This window comes from Diprion similis, chromosome 11 (assembly GCF_021155765.1).
Source record: "Diprion similis isolate iyDipSimi1 chromosome 11, iyDipSimi1.1, whole genome shotgun sequence".
NCBI lineage: Eukaryota > Metazoa > Arthropoda > Insecta > Hymenoptera > Diprionidae > Diprion > Diprion similis.
The window spans coordinates 2,896,108-2,914,671 of NC_060115.1; the positions used below are offsets into that span (position 1 = coordinate 2,896,108).

The 18,564-nt window shown below is 38.5% G+C and overlaps 5 protein-coding genes across 6 annotated transcripts; 2 read left to right on the forward strand and 3 right to left on the reverse strand.

The window, feature by feature from the left end:
* Positions 1 to 4,294: 4,294 nt before the first annotated feature.
* On the reverse strand, positions 4,295 to 6,287 carry LOC124412401 (WD repeat-containing protein 18). Its single transcript, XM_046892243.1, has 2 exons — positions 6,111 to 6,287; positions 4,295 to 5,582 (listed from the first exon to the last, which is right to left on the reverse strand). Exon 2 carries the CDS (start codon positions 5,563 to 5,565, stop codon positions 4,309 to 4,311), a length of 1,257 nt encoding a protein of 418 aa, XP_046748199.1. The 5' UTR covers positions 5,566 to 5,582; positions 6,111 to 6,287; the 3' UTR covers positions 4,295 to 4,308.
* Positions 6,288 to 7,338: 1,051 nt separating this feature from the next.
* Positions 7,339 to 11,543, forward strand: LOC124412250 (putative mediator of RNA polymerase II transcription subunit 26). The gene is made up of 12 exons (XM_046891976.1): positions 7,339 to 7,402; positions 7,448 to 7,515; positions 7,907 to 7,974; positions 8,059 to 8,102; positions 8,183 to 8,263; positions 8,345 to 8,551; positions 8,674 to 8,758; positions 8,934 to 9,056; positions 9,288 to 9,460; positions 9,557 to 9,658; positions 9,732 to 9,920; positions 10,056 to 11,543. Exons 3-12 carry the CDS (start codon positions 7,911 to 7,913, stop codon positions 11,163 to 11,165), a joined length of 2,178 nt encoding a protein of 725 aa, XP_046747932.1. The 5' UTR covers positions 7,339 to 7,402; positions 7,448 to 7,515; positions 7,907 to 7,910; the 3' UTR covers positions 11,166 to 11,543.
* A 656-nt stretch (positions 11,544 to 12,199) lies between these two features.
* LOC124412251 (malignant T-cell-amplified sequence 1 homolog) lies at positions 12,200 to 13,968 on the reverse strand. 2 transcript variants are annotated; one of them, XM_046891977.1, is made up of 6 exons: positions 13,871 to 13,968; positions 13,616 to 13,768; positions 13,059 to 13,159; positions 12,826 to 12,959; positions 12,448 to 12,515; positions 12,200 to 12,342 (listed from the first exon to the last, which is right to left on the reverse strand). In XM_046891977.1, the coding sequence occupies exons 1-6, from the start codon at positions 13,879 to 13,881 to the stop codon at positions 12,261 to 12,263; spliced, it is 549 nt and encodes a 182-aa protein (XP_046747933.1). In that variant the 5' UTR covers positions 13,882 to 13,968; the 3' UTR covers positions 12,200 to 12,260. The 2 variants fall into 2 exon arrangements, with proteins under 2 accessions (XP_046747933.1, XP_046747935.1); XM_046891979.1 differs by having other exon boundaries at positions 12,200 to 12,395; positions 12,426 to 12,515.
* A 146-nt stretch (positions 13,969 to 14,114) lies between these two features.
* On the forward strand, positions 14,115 to 14,864 carry LOC124412289 (mitochondrial import inner membrane translocase subunit Tim8). Its single transcript, XM_046892036.1, has 2 exons — positions 14,115 to 14,304; positions 14,578 to 14,864. Exons 1-2 carry the CDS (start codon positions 14,185 to 14,187, stop codon positions 14,749 to 14,751), a joined length of 294 nt encoding a protein of 97 aa, XP_046747992.1. The 5' UTR covers positions 14,115 to 14,184; the 3' UTR covers positions 14,752 to 14,864.
* Positions 14,865 to 15,172: 308 nt separating this feature from the next.
* LOC124412288 (ufm1-specific protease 2) lies at positions 15,173 to 18,016 on the reverse strand. Its single transcript, XM_046892035.1, has 10 exons — positions 17,807 to 18,016; positions 17,462 to 17,680; positions 17,127 to 17,354; positions 16,883 to 17,053; positions 16,678 to 16,771; positions 16,332 to 16,592; positions 16,110 to 16,256; positions 15,909 to 16,035; positions 15,587 to 15,840; positions 15,173 to 15,476 (listed from the first exon to the last, which is right to left on the reverse strand). Exons 1-10 carry the CDS (start codon positions 17,843 to 17,845, stop codon positions 15,265 to 15,267), a joined length of 1,752 nt encoding a protein of 583 aa, XP_046747991.1. The 5' UTR covers positions 17,846 to 18,016; the 3' UTR covers positions 15,173 to 15,264.
* Between the last annotated feature and the right edge of the window lie 548 nt (positions 18,017 to 18,564).

Here is an 18,564-nt window from a genome sequence, read left to right on the forward strand (position 1 = left end):
AAATTTCATCACGCGGACAGTACCTTAGGCTTCTCGAATTTAATTAACCTACCAAATTATTAACAATGTATAACTGTATCCCCTCCGGCAATTAAACACGATCACCAATGATTATTTTAGCCAATTTTATGAGTAATGCATGACGTCAGCCGACCGTATCGACGTGTGGAAAATATTATATACTACAGGGTAAAAGGCGAATTGCAAATTACATCCTGTCGATTCTGACGACTTTTGCCACTTTTTTTTCCACCCCTTCTCAAATCGTACGACAAAACGTTCGTGCGCTTATAATTGGACGAAAAAAATTATTGAAAAAGATAATTTTACCAAGCTGCAGGGGTTTTGGAAGAGTAAATTAAAAACTTTGTTTTTAATGTACCGTAAGTCGTGTAGGCGTTAAAAATTTTCGAGATTTCCCCGCGTGTATAACAAATTCGATTTTCTCTATTTTCTAGCGACAAAAATCACGTCACGGATGCGCTGAGTGCAATTTAATTTATTCGTGCTAAAAATCATTAGAATTCATGGTGTTAATTTTGTCCCGAGTAAATACGAGGAAGCTGAAAAGATGCGGGGCGGGTATATACGTATATAGATAAACATTCGTTACACAATCTAAGATCGTTGAAATAATTGCTTTCGGTTTTTGTCTCGCTGTGAAAATATTTGGTTTATATCTAACGCGGTGCGAATCCGAGAATTCTCGCTGTTTGCCCGGCCTAAACGTACTTCGTCACTTCTAAAAACGAGTAGCGCTGAAGCTTTGATTGCAAGAGAAAATATCATTTACATAAGGCGCGAGCATGTTTCACGCAACAGTTTTCCCTACGCAAAGTATCCGTTTCTACGACGGTAGAGCGAGTGAGTCTGCGAATGCGCATGCGCGGAGGAGTTTAAAGCGATATTTTCTGTACCGCGCGCATGCGCTGTAGCAAAACATCTAACATTACGCGACCCTAACCTCAATTTCGTGCTTTTCGTGAAAAGCAACTGTCTTTTCGCCTCGCGTATTTTCAATATTCGTCTTCGGCTCACCTATTACTCGTACAGCAAACTTACGGTCGTCCAGAAAAAACCCAATTTGACTCTTTGTCAATCAAACGAGAAGTAAAGTGTGCGAGACCGTGTTTAGACACGAGGTGGTAGCAGCGACCCCGTTTGGGGCTAATGCAATGGGGAAAGTAAATTCCTCAGATCCCCGGTACAGTCATTCCTTATCATTATCTGTGGAGTTTCTCTTTTCTTCCCTTCCCATTCCGTTTCGTTGCGACCCTATTTTTTCCCCAGGTGCACCCATATCAGTGTTTACGACACGCGATTCTGTATCAAAACTATTGGTCAAAGTCTATCATCTGTAGCCGAGGCACGTTTCGTCACCGCATACGTACGAACGTCGTACGTACTTACATGTATATGGTATATTCTAACATAAATGTATAAAGTCGTGTCAGCGATATTATCTAATTTAAGAGATACCGAAGCCGGGCTAACCTTGACGAATGGAGAGGAAGTCGGGGCGAAATTGTATTTGAAAAAATTAACAATGATCGAAGAAAAAGCGACTCAATGTCGGTAACGTAAATAAAAATTCATCGAGAAAAGAAATCGACAGTTTATATAGACTGAAAATTGACTGAATCGTAAGTGTGTATACCTATATATGGTGGTTATTAGACGGTTTTAGATAGAATAAATATTAGATTTACAAAAATTTTACAAGACATCTTTTTTGTAGAGCATTAAATTTCCTACCAATCAGTCAAAGGAAATTATTTAATAATATACAGTTTTAAAGTAATTAACTACTTGGCGGGGTGTGTTAGAGTTATCGGAAAAATTCAGGGATTTAGCCAGATTTTTTTCTATATATGTTAATTACTTTTATGGGGTGAGCGTGGTGAAATTCCGACGTAACCAAAATAGGAACCACCCTAGTATACATGTATATTAGGGTTATTCAAAACAAAACAAAAAAATTCGAGCGAAGGGGCTTAAAAATTTCGTTTGGGTATAAAAATAAGCGCGTTAAAATTTGAGTTTTTAATATTAATATTAAGATTCTCCGCATCGCAGTTTTCTATTTTCCATAAGAGTAAGACGGGAGAAATGGTCTTTGGTCCTTCTGATTTTTATAACTATCTATCGACGCGTCGTGCAGAAAATTCACAATTATATTTTTGTAGGGAATTAAACGCTCTTCAAAAAAAGGTTTCCTGTCATTTTTTGATAAATCTACGCTTTCAAAAGTTATTTATGATCAAAAATTGACACCCTGTAACTTTTGAAAGAGTGGATTTATCAAAAAATGACAAGAAACCTTTTTTGTAGAGCGTTTAATTCCCTACAAAAATATAATTGTGAATTTTCTGCACGACACGTCGGTAGATAGTTATAAAAATCAGAAGGAGCAAAACCCATCTTTCCCGCGTTATTCTTATGGAAAATAGAAAAGTGCGATGCAAAGCATCTTAATATTAACATCAACAGCTCAAATTTTAACAAACTTATTCTTATGTACACAAGCGAAACGTTTAACCCTGTTTGTTCGAAAAAAAAAAATGTTGTACTGATTTTTTCCAGTGGTATACCCATAACTGGAAATCAGTGAATGTTCACTGATTTAAATTTAGAGAGTGACGTGTACAATGTCGGAAAATTACAAACCCCAAAGGCGCAAGGGAAGTTTCCGTGAACTATTGCTTAATTAAACAGACATTGGACCGTGAGCGATTTTTAAACGGTAAATAGTGCTCCGTTATCGCTCCGTTTATGTCTTTTCCATTCAAATGAACGACCTAATGGAACCGGAGATCCATGCATGTAAATAAAGTATCCTTAACAAGCCTACAAAGCAGTTCATTTAACCACCTGAAACACGCGTACATAAACGCCGAGATGAGAATATTTATTTTTCACAAATAACCATGAAGCAAAGCGACTTTCTTTGGATTCAAAATTCTTTCACGTCGATAGAACAGCGTCTGTCCTTGAATTCATACCGACGAGAGTTACATGTCACGTGCACCCTTGTATATAATATCTTTCGATATGACCGATGCCAGCGGATTTAACACGATCGGGGTAACGAGATTAAGCTATTGCAGAATGATATTGTCACGCCTGCCGTACATTGCACATATAATACAGCTGCGGGATGCCACAATCCTGCAGGAATAATTCAGGACGATAAAAAATAACACCGGCTATATATATATATATATATATATACATATACATGAGAAACGAAGCTGCAGAATGTGTCTCACATGCGCAAACGAATTCTAGATAATCAAGTGCAAGTGAAACAAAAGGAAATTCTAATAGCGAATAATGGAATTTCCTCCAGGAAAGGGAAGAAACAGTTTTCTACTATGCACCTAGTGCCTTTGAAAGATTTCGCACCAGATGCATATACATGTACTATGCCTGCAAATGATCGATCCATTCGTTATCGCGGGTCGCATTTACGCATAAACGACACATGCATACAATAATACGAGTATTGTAACACAATAATATATGCATATGCGTATATGGGGCAGTTATAACGGCGATAATATATTATTATGTATATATAGGTAGACCGGTTAGACGGTTGACACGACGCTAACTCAACGTCACCCTGCCTTAATTGCCTTGGTTAATTGTCACGAGCCATGATTGAACAATATGACTTACGACGTTCCGCATCAAGCTCCAGGCGCGATTCAACCGCCAAAACCGCAAAGTGTTTCGCTCGCGGGAGGAACGAGTCTACTAACAAATGGTTCGCATTAGAAACGTCGGTGAGAAAATTTTCATCACCAAATAGAAATCCAACCGAGCGCGGTTCGCCTCTGATATAGCTTCTTCGAGTTAATAGCCATGCAGAGCCGAGAGTGGAAAATTAATCCGTCTGATTGATGGGTTTCAAGACTTTAATTCAAATTCTCGAACTCCCGACAAGTTCTATATCACAGTGTTGCAACCAACACACTCGAGACTTCCCACTTTCGAGAGAATGAAAAGTCTAGCCGACTCTTCACTGTCTTTATTACCCTGGTCAGGTATACAACACTCTCCAACTTACAGCTTAGATTTGACAAAAATTCATTTCTCTCGCGTATTTTATATTACTTTGCACCAGTTTTCTGGCCCAGGTATAACCCTGACGATTCCATGAAACGAATCCCTCACACTGACTGTAAGGACTTTGCCGAATTCCTTACGGAGTTAACGTCCGTTCAGAAAATTAAATCAATAACCGATGTTGAAGTGTTTGGTAATCGCCGAATTTGAAATAAATTGTAAATTAAATTCCAACATTTATTTCAGTAACAACTTTACACCGTACTTGTACATTTGCGCGTTGGTAGCTTTGAGTGCTTTAATTTCTTCCTGAGCTTTCTGCAACTCGGCGTAAGAATCACTCCCGTCCGAAAGAACGTCATTGCTGTTAAAGAAGGTTTCAGGGTTCAAGAGATCCTGCTCTCGGCAGCCGTTCACAACCTCGATGACGTCATTCTCGTAGTCCGCGTCGGGCCTCCTCTGTAGACTGTGCAGTATAAGCTTAGGCTTCAAATCGTTGGTGAAAAAGTTGTTTACTGCCCTAGTAAAAAATGCGGCAGTGATGGGCCCCTTGTGAGGAATCGTCCTGACGATTTGGCGGCTCGGAATGTGCCAAATGTTGACGGATCCATCCGCGGATCCGGAAAGCAGAGATGCGCAATCACTGGACACAGACAGACAAGTAACGGCCTTGGTGTGGCCCTTGAAAGTGGAACTTTCCTCGGTCTGATTGACGTGATGCTCTCTGCCCCTGGGAGGCGAGTGTAAATTAAAGTGAAAAATGTCCCCAGTCGTGCATCCAACAAATAAATAACTCTCTCGTAGATCCATGCTTGCCGATGTGAGAGGCACGCCGAACACAAGGCTCAACAAGAGTGTACCGCTATCGAGATCATATATCTTAGCGGTACAGTCGAGAGACACGGTGACGAGTCTTCCTTGAATACCAAATCTGCCAATAAATAAGTCTTTCACGGCCAGCGAGTGATCGGAAAAGCTGTAGAGTGGGGCTGCCTGCCGAGTTCCCATGTTGTTCTCGGTCGTGCTCACGACACTGGATAAAGACCAGACAAATACAAGACCGTCGTCGCCACCGCTGATTAATGTCGATCCGTCTGAGGTGAATTTTAGGCAAGTTACAGTCTGGTAGTGCCTCGCGACAATGGCTAGTTGAACTCCAGTACTCGTCTGCCAGATACAGATCTTCTCTCCTATAGCAGCAGCGATAAATAATCCATCCGGAGAGCAGGTCAACGCTGTGACGTTTCCTGGGGCTACGAAACGCATGTTTTCCACCGGAGTTTGCTGGTTTAGAGGCCAAAAATACAGACGCGGCTTCGTGGCATCTGCTGCTAGCAAATAAGAGTCCGCTATTATATTTGTTGTGTTGTAGCCGAGACTGGCTCCGTTTTTGTAGGTTGCCAACTGAGTGCCCGTCTGAGGATCCCATCCCGCCGCACTGAACATTTGTCCTGTCCCATCGCTCGTTATGATTATCTCGCTCGAGCTGCTCATCTTGTCCAGATTCTTATCTGCTCGTGAAAAATTGGTAAAATTGGTAATGGTAAAAAAAATCGGTAATAGTTTTAATAAGATAATGGATGAGAAATAAATGACGTGCCCATTCGCATACCAGAGTGCTTCCGCTGGTCGAGCACATGAAGCGTCACAGAGGAATATTGCTATTGGTGCGCAACGTTTTAAACCCTGCTTGGAATACTCTGCACGTAAAGGCAGCACACTGCCAACCAATATTTATTTTCCCTGAATTTTCATTCTGCAATAGCTTCTAGTCATCTGCACTAGTAATAACATTCTTCTATGTCGCTCCACATTTTTTTCCTTTGGGTCACGCGGTAATCGCACAAGAGCCTTGGAGTAGTTAATTTCGACATATATTGAGTAAAAAAATGTGTAAATATAAAATTAATATTCTTTTCAAGAAGATCTATCTCTTGAATGCGGCATCATAACCTCTAAATGAAAGTCAACGGGTGTTAAAAATAACATTCTCGATTTTAACTAATGAGTTTAAGTAGGCAACTGTAAGTAATATTTACCTGAAGTGGCTCAGTTACTATCGTAGAAGTAAGCCTCAATGAAAACAATCAAATTATTATTAATCTTGCACTTCGCAAGTTTGATCCCATAGTAAACACAGCAATCACATGGTTTCGAGCCGCTCTGATTTCAAATATTGCGGCCTGTTGACGATTGAAACGCATTCCGGCACGTGTTCCGTAAAACATGACCAATTTACCGATCGTCGGATTTGCGTTCCGAATGCGAGTAAAATAACTCGACGACGCCATTTTCAACGTTTAATTTAAAGCCGGAAAAATCATGCCAGCGTTGCTGAATTCAGAAATAATATCTCTTTATGTTGCGTACCATGCAACTTAGAGCATATGCATACCAACAATGATATCGATAATTAATAATTCGGTATATGGCAAAGCTTGCACACGTGATGCTCATATCAAGCCTGAATGAATTACGTTTATGTGTGCAATATATCGCATTTTCAAACAGAATTACAGAAAATCTCTTATATTATACCTGTATTTCAATGTAATGAAGAAAGATCAGCTCGACGTAGGGTTATCCTTGCCTCAAGAGAATTGGACAATCCGTTACGATCACTTTTCGCGTACAAACATTTGAACTATACGTTTGATAAGTTACACGAAACGAAAATCGAACCGACAAATTTTCGTAACTCACCGAAGGCTGAACAGCTTCGTATATTTCTAATACCGTTTGAACAATACACTATGTAAATATTACCACAGACAGTATCACAAATGTATTACGAATTTGTTAACTTTTTCAATTCAATACTCACGAAATTACAGTCAAAATCTCATTCTTTACGGCGCGAGATAAGATTCGGCTTTGGAACTGACAAACAATATGGCTTCTCGATCGTCTATCAATTGTTTATGCGAACGTTGCGGACAGAAAAAAACCGTTGACCGTAAAAATCAAATAGCGCTATGATCCAGCGTTTAATTAGTTCAGCTTTTATTTCTGACAAAGATAATTGATAAAGACGAATATTTACGTGAATGTAGTCGAATAAAGTCCTAAAAGTAGACCCAATCGGTATCAAAAGCGGGTGAAAGATTCGAATGAGAGTTCGGCCTGCTGCTAACGTCACATCGATTAGCTGTAAGCATCACCCGCCATCTGTTGATGATTTTTGTAAGTTTGAAAATTAGACGCTATCTACGAGATACGTGCTTACAACTATGCTTTTTTGATTTGGGCATCTATGAGCATTCTATAAAATTCTTGAACCTCGCCCGACGCTTCGGCGTTTCGTACCGTGAATTGTGAACTTTCGTTACTCTTATTACGATAAAAGAATCGCGGGATCAGTGCTACTGTTGTAATATCTAACTTTTATTCAGTAAGAGGTTTTACCTCTGAAACGATTGACGGTGGTTTCTTTCTTACAAAGTAAGTACTTTCATTTATTCGTAATGCTTGTCAGAGTTCGATTTTTCCTTTCCTTCGAATTGGGTGGCCGAAGCTTACGTGTACGGAATTTGGTTCATTATCACCAACAGACTTAGTAGAATTTTCACACATATTCATTTCCCAAAGTAGGGATTCCGCACAGTCGATTACTTTTAATTTACAGACAATTCGAACGGACCCGCAACCCTTCTGTCGACTATATTACAAGCGATGCAAATGAAACTTGCTAAGAAACTGGAGCCTCTCATACTTTCCCACATTTTCCTATATCATAAAAAATCTTTGATTGTAATATAACAATAAAAAATTATTGCTTCGACAGACGTAGGCTGTCTTTCGACGAGTCATTCATTCACTTTCAACTGTAAACGTGAAGGATGGCGTTACCGCAGAATTACAAACAAGTGGCCATGGCGTCGTCAAATGTTGTTTCTAGCAATCGTATGTATAATAAACCTCAAATGACCCTCTACCACATGGACAAAATTAAATGCTGAAGTTATAACTGTTGAATAATTTTTACAGAGCGATTACGAGCTTCCGGTGCCAGCGGTAGTTCTAGTACAGGGGTAAGTTATCAAGCCTTCTTTCTCATACGGAACAGTAAAAAGTCTCTGATCCAAAAATTCAATCATTATGTTATTCGCAGAAAGATGCGCAGACCCCTTTTATTCAAACACCTCATGGACATCCTGGATTTACCCCACAGAAAGTCGGGAAAAACGCACCGGTATATATGCATTTATTCAAATAAAATTTTGTTCTATCATTAGCTGCTTACAGGATCCATAATTTATGCGATATGTTTTAGGCGGATTCCCGGCTGCCAAAACCACCGAAACCTCCAGAGAAACCATTGATGCCGTACATGAGATACAGCAGAAAAGTCTGGGACCAAGTGAAAGCTCAAAATCCTGAGTTAAAACTATGGGAGATAGGGAAAATAATCGGGCAGATGTGGAGAGACCTACCGGAAGATGAGAAAACTGAATTCATCGAAGAATACGAAGCAGAAAAGGTTAGTATACTGATTTTCAAGTGTTAAAAACCCTTCTCATTGGCAACCCACTACAGCTGCATCTGAAGTTTCCTCACAATCCACTTTAAAAATTTCAAACAATTGCTAATGTTTTGTTTTAGGTTGAATATGAAAAAAGCTTAAAAACTTACCACAATTCGCCTGCATACCTTGCGTATATTGCTGCAAAAAATAGGGGGAAATCTGGTATGTTTCAGCTAAGTCTATAATCTATCTCATATTCGCTGCGTTATTGCATAACATTACATATATAGCCTTAACTTCAATTTTCTATGTTAGATAAGAGATTGATCCGGATTTGTCAGCTTATGCATATTCAAACATTTAGTGTAGGATGTTTAAAAACTTCTGTCTAATGCAATGTTATGTGCAGCCCAACAAAATAGCGATGATCGAGAAACCCACGAGCGTTCCTCTGGAAGCAGTAAAAGTCAGGCAGCCCAAGACCGAAGGATAGACATACAACCGGCAGAAGATGATGACGGTAGACAATATTTTCACTATCTACCCATTTCTTCTTTTGTAAACCGTAATTTTTGGCCTGAGAGATACATAGTTTGATATTATTCCGAAAAAAAGGAAGCACAATTGGGATTTACTAATCTGTGTTAGGTCTTGAAAGTTTAATTGTATCAAGCTGATTGAATCTGCAACTGTACAAACTTGGAATCTTTAATTGGGCACCGAGTTATGTTCTATTTCTATTTATCCCTAGATCAAGATGATGGATATTCGGTCAAGCACGTTGCATATTCTCGATACACCCGCAATCACAGACTGATAAATGAGATCTTTAGCGACACCGTTGTACCAGATGTGCGTTCTGTAGTTACTACTCAAAGAATGCAAGTTCTACGACGCCAAGTACAGTCACTCACAATGCATCAGGTAATCTAAATCATACGTTGTTAGCAAAATAAATATCTCTTCTATTGTAAAGTAATAATTCCTCTACCTTATAATTATAATAAAATACTTCTGTAGAAAAAATTGGAAGCCGAGCTGCAACAGATTGAAGAAAAGTTTGAAGCAAAGAAACGTAAATTCATTGAAGCCAGCGAAGTGTTTCAAGATGAATTAAAGAAAGTAGGTAGCAACTTTTAGTTTACAATTTTAGAATGCTACGAAATCGCTGCTCATATACCGTTTATCCCATCAGCATTGTAAGCCTGCAGTAGATGAAGATGCATTCAATAAAATGGTTGAGCGTCAATATGAATTATTACGAAGAGACAGACAGAAAGGTACAGAAGAAAATCGATCTGATGGCCCAGCTTCAAGTGAATCAACACCGAATTCCACTCCAACGCCAACTCCGGCCCCAGTTAGCGAAGAATCTCAACCTGAGGTATTATCAATTTGTTGTAAATACACTATGTGAATATGGATTGTCAGTAAGAGAAGTAGACCATTAGACAAAGGAAAACAAAGACTGTTTCGCATTCAAAGCTTATAATCAATTGACACCTGTATATTCCTATAGATTACAGACAGCGAACCATCAGAAAAGAAAAGCATGGATGTGGATAAGCCTATCGAAACGAAAAAAGAAACACTTTCGCCGCCATATACAGAAGTAAAAACTGAAACAACGATGCAAGCAAATAATCACTCTCCGCAGAGGTCTTCACCTGTGACATATCCAGGAGCAGTGAGCCCTATCCAGCAGACACCCGTTACTACCGCTACAAGCATACCCCCACCCCAGCCTTCTACTCCACCAACCATTGCTCCTGTACTTGTGCCAGCACAGCCACCACCACTGCTACTACAACAGCAGCAACAACATCATCAACAACAACAACAGCAGCAGCAACAACAGCAGCAGCAGCAGCAGCAGCAACAACAACAGCATCAGCAACAACAACAACAGCAGCAGCAGCAACTACCACCGCTACCTCAGCCGCAACCTCAAACTCAACCTCAACCTCAATCTCAACTTCAACCTCAACCTCAACCTCAACCTCAACCTCAACCTCAACCTCAACCTCAGCAGCAGCAACAGCAACCTCAACCTCCTCCGTCCCATACCCCCCATCAACAAAACGTTCTTCCCAATCATTCGATTCCTCCTCATCAGAATCATACTCTACCCTCTCAAGCGACACCTCCGCACAATCAAAACATGCCGCCCCAGACAATGTCATCTCAAAATGCAATGCCACCGAACCCTCACGTCAACTCAATGATACCCACGGGTCAGAGTTACAATCAGCAGTACCAACCAGCTGGAGGTCAGCAAGCTCAGAATGTTCCGTTGGCTCCAAGACCGCCACATCCTTCCTATGCGTATTCTCAACAGCAGCCGTACCATCAACCTTATCCTCAGTATGCTCATCCCTATTACCAATCTTATTCTCAGTACGCTCCCCATTCTATGGGTAGACCACATTCTCACGGTCCACACAGCCCTCATAGTCCGCATTATCATCCTCAATCACCCCACAATGTTGGAGATGGCAATTCAGGTTCTAACGTTGGCTCTGATTCCGGCGCTTCGTATACTTCGACACCTATTCACAGCGACAGAGATCGACCCCCCGAAAACCAGGCGGACAATCAACAAATGGATTCTAAATCTGGATCCGGATAAATCCACGAATCTAGTTTGTAAGCTATTTTCAAACAAAACAACCTTTTTATTGATAACTGTATTGGAGTGGTGTTTAGTTTCGGAAAACTTATAATTGTCGGTAGCGATATCGTATTTTTGTCATTATACTAGTTTACTCTGATTTATGGTTATATAACGCTGGCTACATACTGATTAATGTAGGTTAAATTAATCCAGTATTTTATCATTATTCACACCATAACTAAGTAATACTTTTAAAAACATACATATGACCCAGCTAATCTTTTCCTGGAGCGTTTTCTCAATGTTGAAACGATTTCTTAACAATAATTGCTGATTATCGTTGGAGCTGATCAATATGGTAATAGAAATAAAGACTTTGTCTATAAAACTGGACATTTATTTAATCATTTCGGATGCGGTAATTTAAGCGAGTGTACAGTAAAAAGTTGAATCACGTCATTGAATTACATAAATCATCAGTATAAATCTAATAAATTATTATTATCTAGATACGGCGATATCACGTTCATTGAGACTGTATAAAAACGGCTGAATGCGTGCTATTATATTCAATAGCAATCAAAGGTAATTAATCGAAATAATTTAATCTATCATTTTTTTCCCCGTGGAAATAAACAAGAAAAGTACATTATGCAACAAGGGAAAAAAGTCGAAGATTATTCCTGCGGGTGGTTTTGCTGCCTGAGCAAAACTAGGACAGTAATGATCCAAAGGAATAATCGACTTTTATTCCTGTGTTGCATGTCGGACTTTATTCCCGACTCAACTCTGGCCACATTATTGACTTGAAAGGCTTTACTTCTTAGTCTGAAAAACAAGGATATTATTGAAAATTTATAATAATATAATGCGGAATAGTTAAAAATTGAAAAAGTGAGAAAACTAGAAAAATTTATTTAAAAAATTATCGTTATTACTGCAAATACGGGAGAAACGTGCTACATTTTTTCCGCAGATACGGGATGAAAATAAAGAGGGAATGTGCTAATTTTGTTCCGCGTTTCAGGTCAATAAAGTAAACATTAGGGTTGAATAGGGAATTAAATAATCTTATTTTACAGGCATTCCAGTAAGTAATAAAGTAACAACTCATTTCACAGCCTTCATTTGCCAAAGTCCATCATTGAGGTAATGGCAGTTTTCAACACCAACGCCTTTATTTATTTTTGCTCTGAAATTTATAAACACAAGTTATTATTGTGATGCAAATGTAACCAAAATTGTTCTCATATTTGAAACCAAGCTGAAAGTTGTATTTATAAACCTTTCGACTTACATATCCTCAGTTGACAATGATGTCATTCCAACTGCCAAAGCATGTTGCTTGCCCTCAGCCATAACTGCCTGAATCATAGAGTTAATTGGATATAGAATATTTTTTCGTATGGTAATAAAAATCTAACGGAACTAAACCCATCACATGTCGATGCCTCCTAATAAGACAAACCCATCTCCAGAGTGACAAGACGAAAACACAACGTACCTTAGATACTTGTGCACAAAAGATACGTTTTTTCATGCGGTTGATCTGTAGACAAGTCTTTGTTATTAGCAATCATCGATGTGATGCTAAAAGATAATTTTGTATTGAATGTTACAATTGAAAAAAAAAATTTGCAGTTAATTGAACATTGCCAGTAATAAAAAAGGATACAACTACTGTTCCCTTTGGAGCAGCGGTCATTTGTGCACCCGGAGATGTCAAACCTGGGCACATGATGTTAGCACCGCTAAGGACAAAGCGAATTGCCCCTTTATCTACTTGTTGTATCGGTAGAAAAAATGGATCTGCGAAAATATAGATTTCAGACAACTCTCAATTTGTGAAAATTGATTGATTAATCCAGAATTACCAGAGATTACGACTTGATAATGTCATTCACATACACTTATGTAACAACTTCAATGTAGGCATCCATGGTCCTTCCCGTTGATGAAAAAAAAGTAACTCTCCTGCACTGTTTACCATGATTTCGATGTGGTCGTGGCTATAATTTTATTAGTAAACATTGCGTGACAAACAGAGATACATGTATAAATGATAATGTGTGTAAAATAGAAATGATTTTAGTAATAATTAGAGAAGATTACATACCGTACATAAAGAACAACTTCGAACATCAAATGCATATCAACTAGTATCCCAAATACATTCGACATTGAGAGAATGGCAATTACCGTATTGTTCCATGTATAAGACGAGCCCCAATTCAGAGACAGTATTTCAAAATGTTATTTGTAGTTATCCGCACATAAACCAGGTTCGCTTAGAAGACAAGAATGATTTTGGTGGGTACCGCCAACGACTAAAAACCTTGACTTATATTTGGAACAATACAGTAATTAGAGCTCGTGGCATTTTGACATAATTTTACACAATTGTCTGAAGCATTGAGCGTTACCTTAAAATGATACTTTTATTTTTAAATTTTATGTGATCTTACCATTTGACAATCCTAAAAGAGTCTTTTTTCGGTATTATCTGATCGATGTAAGACTCTAAATGTGGATAAAGCTCTAAAAGCTTAGATCGGATTCCTTTCTGAACAGATGATTTCAGTTGCTGTACACCTGATATACTATCCTTTTCATCGAATCTGGGAATGGAGAAAAATAGTGTATGAAAAAAAGGGGGCTTCAGTTTTTCCAAAATAATAATAAATTGACGCTGAAATTCTGATTCAAGATTCAATACGTACTTTTTGAACATTTTTCACAAAGTAAGGTTAACCCGGCCGTTGAGAGCACACAGTAAAATCACTAACTTCTTCTTTTTGGCAATATACGAGTGCTTAACATGGGAGCTAATTTCGGAACGCACCCTCGGTTGTACTCGCTATGCAGGAAGTAAGAGGGAGCATAAATGGCCGTTTTCGGAACGCTTTGTAAAAAAGATTTCGCCAACCTACTTCTACAAGATCTAGGTACAAGATAAAAGAATATAAATTAATGAGGAAATAATCGGTACACAAGTGGTACAAAAGTAAAAAAAAAAAGGTCAAAGAAATAAAACATGGCAGATTTATTCAGTAGCTCATCTGCCTTGGACGATAGTGCAAAGCCGAAAAGTGGTGAGGCCGAATTACAAGAATTTTTGATGGTTGAAAAGCAAAAAGCTCAATTCAATGCACAGGTGAGGTTATGTTGGTTCAGATCTTGCCTACATAAAAATTCGGAATAGATATTTCTTTTGATTAACTACAGCTAATTTCTGTACATACAAACATCATATAAATATTTTGACGTTACTTCTATATTATTTTAGGTCATATCCAACAATTCATTTTGCTGTAGCACCACATTTGCCTTTGTTTAAAATAATTTCATAAGAAATATCTGTAAAGAGTATGCTTACCTTGACAATTATATTCTGCACATTATTAGGCGCAAATTTCTCCTCTTCTAGATACACGAGTTCAACGATTTCTGTTGGGAAAAGTGTATGGAGAAACCAGGTAGCAAGTTGGACAGCCGGACAGAAACGTGCCTGAACAACTGCGTGGATAGATTCATAGATGTGTCGCTGTTAATAACGAATAGATTTGCTCAGCTACTCCAGAAAAGCGCAGGCGGAATGTGAACATTAGCTAAATTAGTTGTACTGCCACAAATTTTTGCAACTTACACTTGTTAATGCGGTTCAATATTGTCAAAGAAATAGTGCCGGAATAAAAATGTTCAAATTTCTTTTAACAAATTGACAAGTCACGACACTGATTTCTTTCCTACAGTATTGCAGCAATGCTACAATATCAGCAACTAAATTATCTCACCAATTGACACATAATGATGGTCACTAATCCATCTCTTCCCTTCCCTTGTACATACAAGTCTGATGTAGAGTTCTGGGGACATACCGGGTATGGTAAGAAATGGCAGTGATTATTATCATTATTGTAAGAATTCAAATAGTTATTGAAACAGCAAATTTGCAGAGAAAGTGGTAACAGGGGGAAAACTGCAAGTTCTGATCTACTGGAAATAAATGGTAAATATTTTTAAAACAACGTCCCAAATATGATTATTGTAACAATAAGACTATAGTCGTAAAAAAATATAACGATTATTTATACGCCTCTTTCATATAAGAACATTATATACATATCGGTCTTTGTGGTAAACACATGTTGTAAAATGCATCTTTCTTCCAGAAATCTTGATTCTTCCATCCACACCAGCCTTTGGTGATAATTGTTGTTAAATTTTCTCCACCCGTATAGTGAGGATCGAGAATTAAAAACTTCACATCTCCTGAATTCTCATTGTAGTCTATACCTAAGATTGTGTGAGCCAACACACCACCTCCTGATCAGAAATATATCAGAATATTGTGAAACAACCTTTGATAATGTGTGAAAATTGCTACATGTAGAGATAAAATTTGATAGTTGATAAACTGTAAATAATTTACTTACCGATCATAACAGGAGTTCCTTGTGTTTGGAAATGATATGCTAAGGAAGAGGCAAGACTGGACATTTCCTGACCGGTTGAGGCACATAGTACTTTTATAGTTACGCCTAATAAGGTTTCCAGCACAAATCCTACTTCCGTCGACCCAATCCACTGTTTACTACCGATAAAACTGGATGGCTTATCACCGATGTCAACTAAAATTCTTTGTATCTCTCGGTGACTTGGTATTGACTTTTCAGTGTACCCGTGTAATCTGTGAAATAAAAGAGGGAGTCAGAAACAAATTTAAGAAATAAGTAACCACACAATTCAATGACTTACATGTACCAGGAAATAATAGTTTGAAGAGATCTGTACGCACAGCCCCAGCCATTGTCATCAAAATGGTCTTGCATATAGTGATGATAGGAGTAAAGCCCATCGACTAAGCTAGGCTTTCCACCTGCGACTGAAAATAATTTTATCATTTTATATACCTGTGCGTTTTGAGCAAAAATGGAATTGATAAAGCAACCAAGAAACCTCCTGAGTTTTGAATTGCTTCGTGAGGATTCAGAAGAGGTGCATTCAAGTCTACATCGTTTCGGAACTTGAGGGCATTTCCTTTACGGAAACACGGCTTGGTCATGTCTAAGGCAAGGGCTGTGTGTAAACTCCTACGATACTGGTCTGAAATTTTGATAAAAAATATGTTCAACTACGAATTATTATGTATGTACCTATGTATAAGTTGAAATTTCTTACACATGTCGGCATCAGAAAACCCAGCTGGATAGTTTATTGTGAAAAGATGCCCACACCCCCGTGGTTTGAAATGTATCGATTCAGGCAATTTGAAGACAGCCCCATCCTTGGCAAGTTGATTACTCAGAGTTTGTTCAGTCAGCTTCAAATTACGACACACAGATTCAACCAGGACTGCATAAAGCTGGGCCATTCCTATATTACGACTGACTAAGGACAACGCATCTATTTTCAGGTGACAATCAAGACATTCAAACGATTCTGAAAAATAAAACGATAATCTCTATAAAACAGTGAAAAAACTGGTATCCAATGCCATAACATGATACATACTCGAACTACTCACGTTTTACATGTTGCAATACAGGGGCGCATCTGATGCCTTCCTCGAGTACTCCATCTTTTGTTGATATTATGAACATATCTGCAGAAATGGCGTCCTGTAAGCAAAATTACAATACATGTTCACAAAAAAAGTTGTAGTCATTCCGTAACACATTTCGAATCCCTAACATTTTGTCATCGACATGGAAATCATTAATAAAACTCACAACTATTTCAGGAATACGCTTCAGTATGTTCTTGGTATGTCCAATACCTTCGTACAGAGAAGCACTTGGTACTTGTAAAAATTCAAGCGAAGAGTCCTTGGTGTCGATTTCTTCACCCAAGAGGTAGACATTGTTTTTTGGTAAATAAAAACCTACCTTACCTGAAGCGATCTGCAAAATAAGTTAAAGCGTTAAGGTTTCAGAAATATAATATCACAGGATCTGGTGAGTTCAAAGGGCATACATTTTTTCTGGCTTCTTGAATAGCCTCTAAAAGTCCATCTTTTCGTGTTACAATTGGGAAACTAGCTTCGAGTCTAATGTATGCAAATTGTTGCCAAATATCAAGTTCATTAAGCACTTCCAGACTCCCAGCTTTCTCCAATTTCTGATGAATATAAAAGTACGATTGCAGTTCTGTGCCTCTGATTCCACATTTCAAGAGCAACGGGTTGTCGGTGACATCGATTTCCTATGAATAGGTAATAAAACGGGAAATGAAATACAATCTCAATTTTTTCTCAGTAGTATTTAACATGAATTTATGTTCCACTCAGGTCAATTTATAGATGATGTCACCTTCAAAGCATAGAGTATGGCTTGTTCACTGCCCCCAATGGAAAGTACGCCACAGAGATCAATTTCAGCAGGCATATTCAATTGTAGATATATGTGACTTGTATCAGTCTCATCACTACCATTCTTAGCATCCACGGTAAATGTTAAAACCATGAGAGTATTTTCGTAAACGACTCCATATAATCGACCAGTACAAGCGTAGTCCACATTGTTTAATCGCTGCAAATAATTTAAAGAGTCAAAAAATATAAATCCTGAATCTAGAATGCATTTTCACTCTATCTCAAAACGATAATGATTTTTGAATAGTGAATATAAGTGACGTATGGCACTTGCGAAGATTACCTCGATTACGCTGGATGATATTTTCAATTGTGGTGCCATTTCAACTGTGTGAATTTAACGACTGGGCAGAAAGTAATTTAAGTCTTAGATTTACAAAATCCCATACGTCGAGGAAATATACAAATTGAGGCGCGCTACTATCTGTCAAATGCATACAGCATACGGTACTGTGACAACTGTGAGGTTAGGTAGGGTGTCCAGAAGCAGACGAGAAAGCGTAAGATTCCCTTCCGAATTCTATTGGTCCTTTCTACTCGGTACAAGCTGTGATTGGACGCTAGTATCGGCGCCAGAGTGCTAACATCTTTACTTTCGTGATTATCTCTATGCTTAATACACGCATGTTTGTTTTCCTCGGTCAGAAGCGTATACGATGTATACCTACATCGCGCGATCGATTGCGATTTTCTAGTCATTCGTTGAAATTTAAATAAATCCCCTTATCGTCCAACAATGAATTAACAATGGTCATGCCGGTCGTCGCTTCTGCGTCCGGAACGCCATCTCCAGGCTGAATTCATCCTAGGCGATATATTAAATTTCTACAAACGCACGCAACCGCACATAGCTTGTTCATCAAGATCCTGCCATAGGAAAATGCTGCCGAATTATCAAAGACAAATTGTGAAAAATAAGGTGGCTCACTCGTGAAGTCTGTGATGTCAAATTCGTTTGATTTGTTGAGATTCACTCAATAAAAAAATCTCGCCGCAGGAACCGCAAGGATTCCGAGTGAAATCGGAGGGAATAAATTGGGA

Excerpts from the sequence above, each read along its gene's own strand:
- LOC124412288 (XM_046892035.1), bottom strand. The coding sequence starts at position 17,845 with ATGGCACCACAATTGAAAATATCATCCAGCGTAATCGAG. Across the intron at positions 17,355-17,461 it reads CCATACTCTATGCTTTGAAG|GAAATCGATGTCACCGACAA; the intron begins GTGACATCATCT and ends ACCTATTCATAG. Across the intron at positions 16,593-16,677 it reads TGTATTGCAACATGTAAAAC|AATCGTTTGAATGTCTTGAT; the intron begins GTGAGTAGTTCG and ends TTTATTTTTCAG.
- LOC124412251 (XM_046891977.1), bottom strand. Across the intron at positions 12,960-13,058 it reads ATTGAAGTTGTTACATAAGT|ATCCATTTTTTCTACCGATA; the intron begins GTATGTGAATGA and ends ATATTTTCGCAG. Across the intron at positions 12,516-12,825 it reads CTCCAAAGGGAACAGTAGTT|GCAGTTATGGCTGAGGGCAA; the intron begins GTATCCTTTTTT and ends TCTATGATTCAG.
- LOC124412250 (XM_046891976.1), top strand. The coding sequence starts at position 7,911 with ATGGCGTTACCGCAGAATTACAAACAAGTGGCCATGGCGTCGTCAAAT. Across the intron at positions 8,103-8,182 it reads GCGGTAGTTCTAGTACAGGG|AAAGATGCGCAGACCCCTTT; the intron begins GTAAGTTATCAA and ends TGTTATTCGCAG. Across the intron at positions 8,264-8,344 it reads AAGTCGGGAAAAACGCACCG|GCGGATTCCCGGCTGCCAAA; the intron begins GTATATATGCAT and ends GATATGTTTTAG.
- LOC124412401 (XM_046892243.1), bottom strand. The coding sequence starts at position 5,565 with ATGAGCAGCTCGAGCGAGATAATCATAACGAGCGATGGGACAGGACAA.
- LOC124412289 (XM_046892036.1), top strand. The coding sequence starts at position 14,185 with ATGGCAGATTTATTCAGTAGCTCATCTGCCTTGGACGATAGTGCAAAG. Across the intron at positions 14,305-14,577 it reads AAGCTCAATTCAATGCACAG|ATACACGAGTTCAACGATTT; the intron begins GTGAGGTTATGT and ends CTCCTCTTCTAG.